The following is a 13242-nucleotide window of genomic DNA, read 5'->3' as shown; positions in this document are numbered from 1 at the left end:
GCACATGATCTAATGTAACTGTAGCAACGGCAGCAGATCACCGGCCTGACGTCACATCACACAGGTCACTAGATGCCGGTGATCTGATGTAACTGTAGCACCAGCAGCAGATCACCGGCCTGACGTCACATCACACAGGTCACTAGATGCCGGTGATCTGATGTAACTGTATCACCAGCAGCAGAGCACCGGCCTGACGTCACATCACACAGGTTACTAGATGCCGGTGATCTGATGTAACTGTAGCACCAGCAGCAGATCACCACACAGGTTACTAGATGCCGGGGATCTGATGTAACTGTAGCACCGGCAGCAGATCACCGGCCTGACATCACGTCACACGTGTTACTAGGTACACATGATCTAATGTAACTGTAGCACTGGCAGCAGATCACCGGCCTGACATCGCGTCACACGTGTTACTAGGTGCACATGATCTAGTGTAACTGTAGCACCGGCAGCAGATCACCGGCCTGACGTCACATCACACACAGGTCACTAGATGCTGATGATCTGATGTAACTGTAGCACCGGCAGCAGATCACCGGCCTGACGTCACATCACACAGGTAACTAGATGCCGGTGATCTAATGTAACTGTAGCACCAGCAGCAGATCACCACACAGGTTACTAGATGCCGGGGATCTGATGTAACTGTAGCACCAGCAGCAGATCACCACACAGGTTACTAGATGCCGGGGATCTGATGTAACTGTAGCACCGGCAGCAGATCACCGGCCTGACATCACGTCACACGTGTTACTAGGTGCACATGATCTAATGTAACTGTAGCACTGGCAGCAGATCACTGGCCTGACATCACGTCACACTTGTTACTAGGTGCACATGATCTAATGTAACTGTAGCACCAGCAGCAGATCACTGGCCTGACATCACGTCACACGTGTTACTAGGTGCACATGATCTAATGTAACTGTAGCACTGGCAGCAGATCACCGGCCTGACATCACGTCACACGTGTTACTAGGTGCACATGATCTAATGTAACTGTAGCACCAGCAGCAGATCACCGGCCTGACATCACATCACACGTGTTACTAGGTGCACATGATCTAGTGTAACTGTAGCACCAGCAGCAGATCACCGGCCTGACATCACGTCACACGTGTTACTAGGTGCACATGATCTAATGTAACTGTAGCACTGGCAGCAGATCACCGGCCTGACATCACGTCACACGTGTTACTAGGTGCACATGATCTAATGTAACTGTAGCACCAGCAGCAGATCACCGGCCTGACGTCACGTCACACGTGTTACTAGGTGCACATGATCTAATGTAACTGTAGCACCAGCAGCAGATCACCGGCCTGACGTCACGTCACACGTGTTACTAGGTGCACATGATCTAATGTAACTGTAGCACCGGCAGCAGATCACCGGCCTGACATCACATCACACGTGTTACTAGGTGCACATGATCTAGTGTAACTGTAGCACCGGCAGCAGATCACCGGCCTGACGTCACATCACACGTGTTACTAGGTGCACATGATCTAGTGTAACTGTAACCGCCCCCCTCACCTGCAAATCTCTGTTGAATCTCTTTATTTCGCTCAGCTCTGGAGATCCGTCTCGCGGGTTTATGAAGCAGGGACAGAGATTGCTGCAAAAGGGAAAATAAACAATCACTGATGAGATTCCTCCTCTGGCAGGTAAAACTAAGACATAAGAGTAATATGTTTCTAGAGTAATTTCTTTCTAGACCTCAAAAGAGTTTCCACAACCGGATTTACAGCGGCCAACAACGCTCACAATTGGCATCAATAGTATTTACAGAACCAAACTTCTCATTGAAGCTGCAGAAAACACAATAAGAATGATTTTGCTCCCCAATTCTTGCACACAGGAGGTTATTCTAGATGACTCGCAAAGATGCAAATTTTGCAGCTTTGCAAGTCCTCTACATGCCGCCCGTATGGCTGCCCTCCCCTGCTCACACGCCGAATATCCCCACACACATGCTAATGGCTGTGTAACATCCATTTGCAGCCTTGCGTACGGGGAGATCATTCCATGGTCGCTGACCATTGAATGATTTTGTAAGCGCTCGTAGATCTGAGACACCTCTATGGTGTCTTAGATCTGCACACTCCCTGTACTGGAAGCGGACGTCAGCAGGCCACACCCCGCATGATCGCTGAATTTCTGAGGACGCTGATGAAGTGCTGGCCTTTCCTATGGGCGCAGCCACTCGCCGCCACCCCACTCTTCCCACCCACACTGCTAGGTGTGAACAGGCCAGCAAATAAGCAATACGCTGCGCCCACTCGCACCAAATGGACCAGAATAAGGTCCACAATCTGGACTGTAAGACCAGCACTTACGGCTTTAAAAGGCTGCAGCCGATGTTCTCCGAGGTGACTCTGCGCAGTCCTTCCACCTCCATTATCTCCACCAGGTTCACGAAAACTCGAGGGATCTATGGTGAGACCACAATATATTACAGGTGGGACATTTTAGCTTTGTGACAGAGATGTGTGACCCCACAACCAGGTACAAAGGGGCCTAATATCATTACTCTCTGCTGCTGGTAACGTGGCCCGGCCTTCAGTACCTCATGCATTATGTAGTAAGTGTAAATAATGGGGGTAGAGTACAGTACAGTAGGATGCCCCACGTTATATCCCATTTATAATGGGATGTATGTGTGCGGTGCACACGGGGCCCCGTGGTCCATGGGGGGCCCACACTGCACAACCGGCACCCATTTTTTTTTCAATACATACCTTCCGCAGTAGACTCTGGGACAGCACTAGGGTCCTCTTGTGTCCCTAGAGCACAGAGTCAACACCACCGCTGGCTAGAGAGGAAGGGGCCCTCTGCACACTGGCCTCCTCTCTAGAACCACCCCTGCATTGTGAAATGACAGTAAGTAAACGCGTCTGAGAGTCGTACCTCGCGATAAAATACGTCCAGCGTGTTTTTAAGATGTTGGATGTGATTCTTCAGAGAATACCGGCTCTAAAAAAAAAAGAGATTATTGTATCTGGGGATACATGCTAGAAAAGGTGTATAATTAGTGTACTGTATATACGCAGTCATCATACAGTTTTATATTACAGTAAAATATTTTGGAGCGCATTTATCGAGTGATAAAACTCATTGTGATTGATAAATACTGCTCCAGCCAATCTGCTCCTGTCAAGTGTTCGGGCCCTCAATTGCCATTTATTTAAAAAATGTCACATGTGAGTTGATTGGCCGGAGCACTATTTATCATATGCAATGACTTTTATCATCAACAAGGAGTGTTATCACTTGTTGCTAAATGGGCCCCTTTATGTGCTAAATATGACATTATACAAGGGTGAGTCAAAATGTATCTGCACTCTGGCATCTTTCAGAAAAGACAAATACTGTACATTATTTATTGACATAATCTCTCTGATTTCGCCCATCCGTCAATAAACTCATATTTACTAAATGTTTTAGGCCATGAAAGCAACGCTGCCTTCACCTCTTCAACAGATGTGAATCGTCGTCCTCTTAGGGCTTCTTTCAGGGGACCAAACAGGGGATAGTCCCTCGTCTATCCAACAGATTCAGTTCACGCGCACTCGCATCGGAACAGACATTGACGAGCGTCCGACTCCTTCTTCATGGCTGACACTTGTGCAACCTTGTTTGAATTTCTTTATCCATACTTACACACTTGTTCACGACAAAACACTTACATCATGTGCAAAGACTTTTATAAACACCGGCCATACTTACCCTCAGACCACAAAAAATGAATCACTGCACACACACACACACACACACACACACACACACACAAATAGATATACTTCATTCACTTACCCTATTCTGGCAGTACTGACAGAGATCATTGCCACCAATAAAAATTGTGACCAATTTCCAGTCTTCATTGAAGTTAATAACCTGGCAGAGAAGGAAACCACAGAATGTCACTGGTACATCTGTGTTACTGTCTGCTACTTAAGGCTCCCATATTATATCGTGTATCAGAATAACAAACAATAATAGAGTCCTAGAGATTATGGGGGATATTCAATGTCAACTAATATTTCTGACAGTTAAGGTATTCAGGGGCAGATTTATTAAGCTCGGTGAAGTGATAAACTGTCTGGTTTTTATCACCGGCCAATCAGCTCCTACCTGTGTAGTACAGGCTTGGTTTAAAAAATGACAGGTAGGAGCTGATTGGCTGATGATAAAAACCAGACACTTTATCACTTCACCAAGCTTTATAAATCTACCCCTCAATCCTGTCCGGTACTCACTATCCCAGGCGGGACTTGCCTGCTACAGACTCACCTCCCTCTCGGGAATGGCCGTGGATTGTTAAATCCGCAGCCGTTTTTCAACAAAACGGCCGCGTTTTCCCCAATCCCCGGAGTTTCACTAATCAACGGAGTACTGCTGCTATGGAAACCCCAGTGAATGTAATAGCTGGCTTTTATAGCCAGGCTTATGTCAATATTTATGTGATACATGGAGATATTTTACTTTATTGGTGTGTGTGTGTGCGCCATCATGTAATTACCAAATACCAGATTTTGTGGCTTCTTACCCTTACCCAATAAAGTTCCGTTTTAGTGTTCTAAGGATACAACACATATCTGCTTAACTCTATTGGAACAGAACAGTGGCTTCGGTACATAAGTCATACTCACAGTGCTCTCCTTCATCTTCTGTACCAGAGTTTGGGCCTGAGATAACATGTTCCTAATAAGAAGATACAATATAATACAGACTATAGACGGCATTTACTGGAGAGATTCAGCAAACAGTATGTAAAACATCTCCAAATAACACAGACAATTTAATATATACAGTAGACCAGTGGTTCTCAAACTCGGTCCTCAGGACCCCACACAGTTCACGTTTTCCAGGTCACCTGACAGGTGCACTTATTACTGAGTGACACATTTTAAAAGATCCACAGGTGGAGCTAATTATTTCACTTGTGATTCTGTGAGGAGATCTGGAAAACGTGCACTGTGTCCCCACACTGAGGAACAACTTTAAGAACCTGTGCAGTAGACGTTATTATATACTCCCAGAACAGGGTGCGGTAGGAAAAACTGGCATTTAGAATATCAACACTATAATGTCAACAGGTTGTAAATGTAAACAGTCCAATTGTTGATATTAACATTAGTTCGGCAGGGGAAATTACGATTTTCATTCATGTCTACGTAGTTAGAATGTTGACATGTTCATAATGTTGACATTAAGCATGTTGACTCCAGAATGTCGGCATTCAGGGTTTTTTTTGTGCTTATTTTAACAATAACCTAACCGCAAAAATAATACATAAATCTACTGTCAACATTTTTGGGGTCAACACATAGTTGCCTCCCCTCCTGCATTCTGCAGGAGACTCCCTGAAATATCAGCAATCTCCCTCTCTCCCTGATTAGTCTAGCAATCTCCCTCATGTCACCTAGCCCACATTACACTGTTACATCATAGTTACCTCCCCTCCTGCATTCTGCAGGAGACTCCCTGACATAGCAGCAATCTCCCTCTCCCTCATTAGTCTAGCAATCTCCCTCATGTCACCTAGCCCACATTACACTGTTACATCATAGTTACCTCCCCTCCTGCATTCTGCAGGAGACTCCCTGAAATATCAGCAATCTCCCTCTCTCCCTGATTAGTCTAGCAATTTCCCTCATGTCACCTAGCCCACATTACACTGTTACATCATAGTTACCTCCCCTCCTGCATTCTGCAGGAGACTCCCTGAAATATCAGCAATCTCCCTCTCTCCCTGATTAGTCTAGCAATCTCCCTCATGTCACCTAGCCCACATTACACTGTTACATCATAGTTACCTCCCCATCTGCATTTTGCAGGAGACTCCCTGAAATAGCAGCAACCTCCCTCTCTCCCTCATTAGTCTAGCAATCTCCCTCATGTCACATAGCCCACATTACAATGTTAGGGGGGGTACACACCAGAACGATTAGGGCTCAATTCCATCAATCTGGATCCAATTCCGACCGATTGGATGCAGATTGTATGTAGATTGGGCATGTTTAGGTCCAATTCCGATCCGATTCCAATCCGATGCGCGTCCCTGCTGCAGTGAGGATCTGTAAAAGATCCATTCAACTGGATACAGACTCAGATCGGATTGGGATCAGATTGGATGCAGATCGTTAGCAGATTGTGTGCACCCAACAGATCGTGCGAGCATCACACAATCTGCTAACAATCTACTTACAATCAGGATCGTTCTGGTGTGTACCAGGCCTTACATTTTTTTGGGAAATAAGGAATGAGAGATTGATACATTTACATTGAATCATCAGCGCCATTTCTCAGCACTTCACCAGGTATAGTAGTTCTTACTAACTGCTCTGGGGCTCATCTACATTTGGATATAAGTAATTTTACAAGATTCCTCTCAGATGTAGCAGTACACACCCATGCTTCTAGGTGCCACGTTCACAATCTCTTTTCACAATCTCTCCATACATGGAACTAGACACGCCCTTTGGGTGGAGCATGACACGCCCCCTCAATGAGGCGCTGTGTAAAATTCTACCACCAACTATAATCTCCCTGAAACTAGTTTTCAAAAGTAGGCAAGTATGGGTCAACATCCAGAACCTGTTGACATTCTGACCAGAGCACCCCAGAACATGATATTCTTGACATTGCATTTACATTGGTTGTATATCTAAGTGACAGCTATTGTTCTATTTTAACAGGCTCTGCCTGAATAATGCTGCAGGGTGCTGAGTGCTTCAGTTGGACTGCTGACAGGACGTCTGCTGTGCAGGAAAAACATTTCGCCCAACATCACAACCTGAGAAATGCTGCCCCATTCTCATAAGCTCCTGAACTATGGAAGTAAAATGCTTTAGTGACATATATTAGTCGCAGAAGGTATTGTTACAGGTTACCGAAGTGTAGTTCAGCGGGTACGGCCACCAGGGGGAGCACATCAATAACCAACAGAGTAATCTACTGTATGTAATAATATCAGGAGTGTGCTGCTGCTGTGGAACTACACATCCCATCCGCCCTGCCATAGTTTCCGCATGCCCTGATAGCATAACTGTGGCAGAGCATGCTGGTACATCACCCCTAGCAACCACTGACAGAGCCGTAACAGACATTTTGGTGCTCTATGCCAGCAAGTGCATTGGCACCACCACCTCCATAATTTAAATAGGGGCAGCATCAACAAAAATCTAAAAGAAAAAGTAAAATAGAAGCGATGTATCCATAAAATAAAAAAATAGAAAATAAGATTTTATTTTCAAAATTTTAATAAATGAAAATATGCAATTTAAAGTTAGTATGAAACATATGCAAGCAACCAAATACATATAAAGTTTATATGTCTCTTATTGGCAGGTGCCTGAGTGAGCCGTGCTGCAAAGACATAAGGTGCCCATACACGGTACAATTGCTGGGTGCGATGAGATGCGCGCTCCCGCACACATCTCATCGCACAGCTCAAAAAGTATGTGCTGCAAATACTTTTTGTACTATATCTCATTGCATTGCAAAAACCTACGCAGTGAGATGAGATGCGATATTGTATACAATAATTGTACCGTGTATGGGCACCTATAGACTCACCCTTTCCTGTCCCTAGCTATTGTCTTCTCCTTCTCTGCACCGCTGACAGCTGCACACCCATGTCACCATCCTGATCCTCGCAATCTGTGTACACTTGTGGTGCGGGATGTCAACTTTATGCCCGATGTACCAGCCATGCGGCCTCAGCTTGCCGACTCCTTTCCCTGCTACCGATGGCTATTAGCGGTATTTAGTGGTAATAAGGGTCTTCTGCTAAATACCGCTATTGACCACCAACAATGCTCAAACCACCACCACCGCTCCGGAGTGTAGTTGGTACTTCTACCTCCAGTTGACTACGCAACTGCAAAAAGACTGCTTATTTAGGTACGGGTACTCGCAGCGGGATTCCGGCACGCTGCCTGCAAAACTGCCGCTTTCCAAGTCACACTGAGCCGGCCCTAGGCTTGGCATGTATGCCCCTAGGCAATGGTAGGCTCTGGCCTAGCGCATCTGTAACCTTTAATCAAGCCCTGGCTAGCAATATACACCGGAGTGCGTTTCTTCTGGATGTCTTCCCCCCCTCCCCCGACCAGCGCAAGACCAAGTGGGGAAGGTGCTTTTTAAAAAATTTTTTTACCCCTGGAGTATGACGGTTGCCAAAAGCGCTAACATTTTTGGGGCACCTTACCCATTAGGTGACATTATGAGACTCATCTAGTACTTTTCGTTTCCCACTGGCGCTCCTGCACTGAATGCTGCCTGTTCCGAGGATTTCCAAAAAACACTTTTCCTCTATCATTGACGGACAACATAAAGTTGATTCTTAACTAATGAATGTGCATAATGTAATCAGTAACGGTGCCAGGCTACCACGCCTGGGCCATCTTTAGCCCCCATAGACAGACATGGACAATATAATATATTCTCTTACTCTGCCTTAGCGCCACTAACTGCAACGTTAAACATTTGGTTTTGGCTCCCGGTACCGATGGAGAACCCCTTTAGGTGAGGGTTGAACTTCTTCATAATATCTGAAAGGTAAATTGAGATTAATAAGTGAAGTCACAGATTATACCGAGAAGTTACGCTTACATCTGAAACCTAAAATAGTGAAAGGAATAGAAAAGGAAATTGCACAAAAAAAAGTAACATTTCAGAAATAATCGGAGTACCGCCAGGTCCCAAAAGTTCCTCCAATATGTTCTTACAGGGGTATTCAATGCGGAGGTGAGCCCCTGATGGCGAACTATACGGCGAGCAGTGCCGATAACTCGCCGTCAGGAGTTTTCAATGCTGTCCCCTTCACTCGCCGTTTCCACCTCACTGGTTCTTTGCAGCGAGGTGGAAACGGTGAGTACGTCCATCAAAATGGCGGGGCTCGCCACAAAATGTAGTGGCCTCACTGCACTTGTGGTGAAAGTCGCCGTTCTCTGACAGTGAGGATTTCCCCGGGACATTGAATATGGTGAGTGGCCGGCAAGACGGATGGACAGCGAGGATTGCTTTCCTCGGCAAAAAAGACATCCTCGCTGTACAAACCTCCGCTCGCCGCCGTTTGCCACCAGCATTGAATACTGCTGTATGTGTAGGCATCAAAGCTAAAACCACTTAGCAGAACCTGTCCATCTACTTCTGTGACATCGGCGAGAAGATGGCTTTTGAGGAAAAGTTCTCCGGTCTAGTCTGAGGTAGACGTTTGGTTATGTGTGTGGGGTGGTGTTTAAGTTGGACACTGAAATTGGACAGAGGGATGGTTGGAGGAAAGTTGGTCTGATGTATGGCCACCATTATAATAGTTTTTGTTCCTCCCTAGATGGCGTTGCTTAGAGGGCAGAACCTCTGGAAAGTTATTTTCTAGAGCTTGCTGCATACCATCACATTGCAACCACGTAGAATTCTTTGGGGGCTTGCTGTGCCTCTGATATCTACTGCGGAAATTACAGGTGTACAATACATAGGGTGCTGTAGTTTTATGACATTCCACCCATTGTCTACTGCGGAAATTACAGGTGTACAATACATAGGGTGCTGTAGTTTTATGACATTCCACCCATTGTCTAGATATGAGTCTGGAGTAATACTGATCTGTCCTACCTTCGTTAAACACTCACTTGCTAACTGCTCATTTTACTTCTCTACCACTGACTCTCCTCCCCTTCACTTCTTGGGGGCGGGGCCACATGCAGCAGCAGAACTTAGTGCAGGATGCTGGAGCAGGTAATCCCATGTCTCACTGGAGTTACTGTAAGAGGACGACAACTGTCTCTCACTGTGGGACTTTCACACAGTCCCAAGATGTCTCTGCACATGCTCAGTAGTAGTGGCCATCTTGGTACAGGGAATGAAGCTTCCCTGGGGAATTAGCAACTGCTCAGAACCACAATCCACTTTCAAAACTACTGGCAGGGCCCTCCTCCCTTGTGTTCTTCCCAAGCTCTGTCACCAGTTCCATACTCTCTTGTCTCTTTTAGCCACTCTGTTTGTGTTCTCATACTTTGGATTTAGGATCACTGAATACTTAATTGAATCCCACCCATGACTCCTGCTAGTCTCAACGACTTGCCAGACCCATGCCCAGAGCACTTTTATATGAAGGTGCCGCTGGCCAGTCACGGGGATACAGGGCTGGTGGCGTAACCTACAACCTCTTAAGACTTACTTGGCAGAGTTGTATGTTTCTCTAGAGTCTCATCTCCTCCGATACTAGAATGAGAAGAAAACATCACAGATAAGAAGTATATCAGGTTTTATAGATTATCACAGGTGGGCGGGGCTAGGCTGATTATGCCATTAGGCCCCACCCCTCACAGGAAAATGCTGAAAAGGGTACATGTACTAAAACTCCAATTAATGTGGAAGAAAACCTGCTCCTGCTATACCTGAATGTTACTGATTTTAGCACCCCAGGTGAAGAACAAAGAAGGCAACATGGAAGTCCTGGATGGGTGGCAGCCATGCAAAAGAGGTTAAAGGCTGCCGTCCTCCAGGTGAAGAAGCTGCCTAATAACTATCCCTCTCTTCCCACCATCACCCCCCCCCCCCCCCCCCTATCTTTAAAATCCCTAGTTACACCTCTGCTAGGCATCCTGCAAGACAAGTGTAGGTGCCACAGTTCCACCCTCTAGTTTCGGTCCTGGCTGTCTGGATGTGTAACTTCTATGTAAGCATTACAGAAAGTAGAAATTATGCACCATCCAATGTACATTATCATATTCTTTGGCTTGACAAAATAAAACCAAAATATCATTATACTGATAGTGGTAATAGACACCAGCTCTCACCTCCAGGAGACACCTCGTGCCTCGACGACAAGGTCCAGGATGGACGTCGCTTTAGCACCAAAACCAGCCTAAAAGCACAAATAAATATGTTGAAATTGAATTTACAACTGGGGAAATGTAAATGACATACAAAGGATTCCCGGGTCACTGGGCCGACATTTACCATGGCGACAGATCAACATGTACACATGGGTTTTCAAGCATTTATTTCCCAAAAAACAGACCTTGTTCATTCTTTACCATCCTAAGGGATCTGGAGGGGGAATATAACAGTGTGTCGAGTGCAGCGACGCACAGTGCCTGAAGAATCGGGAGCGTAGCCATACACTTAGACGGTGTTTACAGTGGCGTAACTATAGTCCCGCAGCCCTCGTGGTGGCGGGGAGGCGCTAGGCAGGTGTGGGCGCCTGGGGGGTCTGCGGGACTATAGTTACCACCTGGTCCCGGCTCCCGACTCCTGCCCTCCCCCTCCTTACCCCATTGCCGCCGGCGCCGCTGCCTCTAACCCGACACGCAGGTCTGTGTCTGGTGACGGGCGGTCCCCGGCTCCGGCTGCAGTGCTAATATAATAAGAGACACTCGGAAAATGGCTGCCCCCATAATGCTGTATGGGGGCAGCCATTTTCCGAGTGTCTGTTATTATATTAGCACTGCAGCCGGAGCCGGGGACCGCCTGTCACCCGACACAGATCTGCGTGCGCTGGCGCCAATGGGGACGGGTAAGGAGGGGGTTAATATTTCGGGGGGGGGGGGGGGGCGCCCGAAATGTCCGGCGGGGGGGCGCAAAAAAAGCAGTTACGCCACTGGGTGTTTATGTCAACCTACGTCAACATAGACACAAAAAAAACATAGAAACACATGTTGGCATGTTGACCTGTCGGCATGTTAAATGACTGTATTTTCACCATGTCGGCCAGTTGAACATGTCAGTATAATGAATGTCGGTATATTGACCGTGTCGGTAGTTTGACTGTCGGTCAATGGGTGTCGGTATAATGACCATCGGTCAAACGTTCAATGGTAATTCGTACAGAATTAGGGTGGAATATATGACATATACAACCTAGAATAATATGACCAGTATGACAACCATCACACGTCTACACCCGGACATGCTTCCAGGTATTAGACACAGAGAATATTTCTAGTACGAAATTGTGTCCAAAATCTGGAAATATTTATGTACAATAGCTTGTGAATAACACTATGGCCCTTATTCAGATCTGATCGCAGTACAAATTTGTTCCCAAAATTAGCAAAACCATACTGCACTGCAGGTGGGGCAGATGTAACATGTACAGAGAGAGTTAGATTTGGGTGGGGTGTGTTGAAACTGAAATCTAAATTGCAATGTAAAAATAATGCAGCCAGTGTTTACCCTGCACAGAAACAAAATAACTCACCCAAATCTAACTCTCTCTGCACATGTTACATCTGCCCCACCTGCAGTGCACATGGTTTTGCCCATTTTGAGAACACATTTGTACTGCGATCAGATCTGAATAATGGCCTATATGGGCACTTACCGTCAAAGAATCACCCAAAGCGGCCACCACTGTAATATCCCCTGGTCGTAGTTTATGGACTGCAAGATATATAGACATGATCTGGTTACACAGAGACACTATCAGCTCTCTATCTGTATTCAGTATATAATGGGTACTAGATCACTCAGTGGGTTAAATTTACTAAAATGGGAGTTTTAGTTCAGATGGGATGTTGCTATGGGTAACCAATCAGATACTATCTATTATATTCTATAAGGTATATAAATAAGAAAACTAAATAGGATTTCTTTGGTCTATTCACAGATGACACAAGACTGACATGGGAGACATATACACCAGATATTTACATATTTATTATACTTTACTAATACAATGATATACCTTTGAAAATAAAAAATAAAATACAATAAATGTAAAATAATAAAAAAAACAGCAAAATTATTATGCGCATAACATTTCTAAAAAGAGGATGGATGGTATTAAGCTGTCCAGCTATAATATAGGCCCTTATTCTGGTTGGTGCGGTCGAGCCGCATATGCGGCTCCGACCGCACCAGACGAATCCCCGCCTACAAGACGGATCGGCACGGCCGTCCGTACACGGACGGCTGCCGATCCGCATGAAAATGGCGGGGCGTACGCCTCCACCATGTTGGGAGCTGCCCCCTGCATTCGATGGTCGATGACCATCGAAGGCAGGGCCGCACGCTCCCCCCGCTCACGCAAGCTTAGAGCACACGGACAATCGTCCGTGTGAAAGCTTGTATTGGGGCGGGCAGCTGACATCCGGCGATGTCAGCTTTCCGCCCCCATCACTGGCGTCATAGCCTCATTACCATGCATACGCCCCGCGTTTGCATGGGAACGCCCATGAAACGCTGGGCGTATACATAGGGTAATGAGGCTATTAAGCCCCTCAC

At 46.1% G+C, this 13242-nt stretch overlaps 1 protein-coding gene across 1 annotated transcript in view; it reads right to left on the bottom strand.

Annotated features, from left to right (window-relative positions):
- The window catches only part of LOC146062843 (phospholipase B1, membrane-associated-like), a 172952-nt gene that overhangs the window by 30797 nt on the left and 128913 nt on the right, over positions 1-13242 (bottom strand). The window contains exons 45-53 of the mRNA XM_083174849.1: positions 12341-12399; positions 10815-10882; positions 10193-10236; positions 8465-8564; positions 4662-4713; positions 3826-3906; positions 2920-2985; positions 2349-2443; positions 1546-1627 (exon numbers count right to left, since the gene is read on the bottom strand). Of these exons, the coding sequence (XP_083030975.1) occupies positions 1546-1627; positions 2349-2443; positions 2920-2985; positions 3826-3906; positions 4662-4713; positions 8465-8564; positions 10193-10236; positions 10815-10882; positions 12341-12399 (647 nt within the window). The remainder of the gene's footprint in view (positions 1-1545; positions 1628-2348; positions 2444-2919; positions 2986-3825; positions 3907-4661; positions 4714-8464; positions 8565-10192; positions 10237-10814; positions 10883-12340; positions 12400-13242) is intronic.

Source organism: Crinia signifera, chromosome 3 (genome assembly GCF_055691185.1).
Source record: "Crinia signifera chromosome 3, ASM5569118v1, whole genome shotgun sequence".
Lineage (NCBI taxonomy): Eukaryota > Metazoa > Chordata > Amphibia > Anura > Myobatrachidae > Crinia > Crinia signifera.
This window is presented reverse-complemented; position numbering and strand designations above follow the sequence as displayed.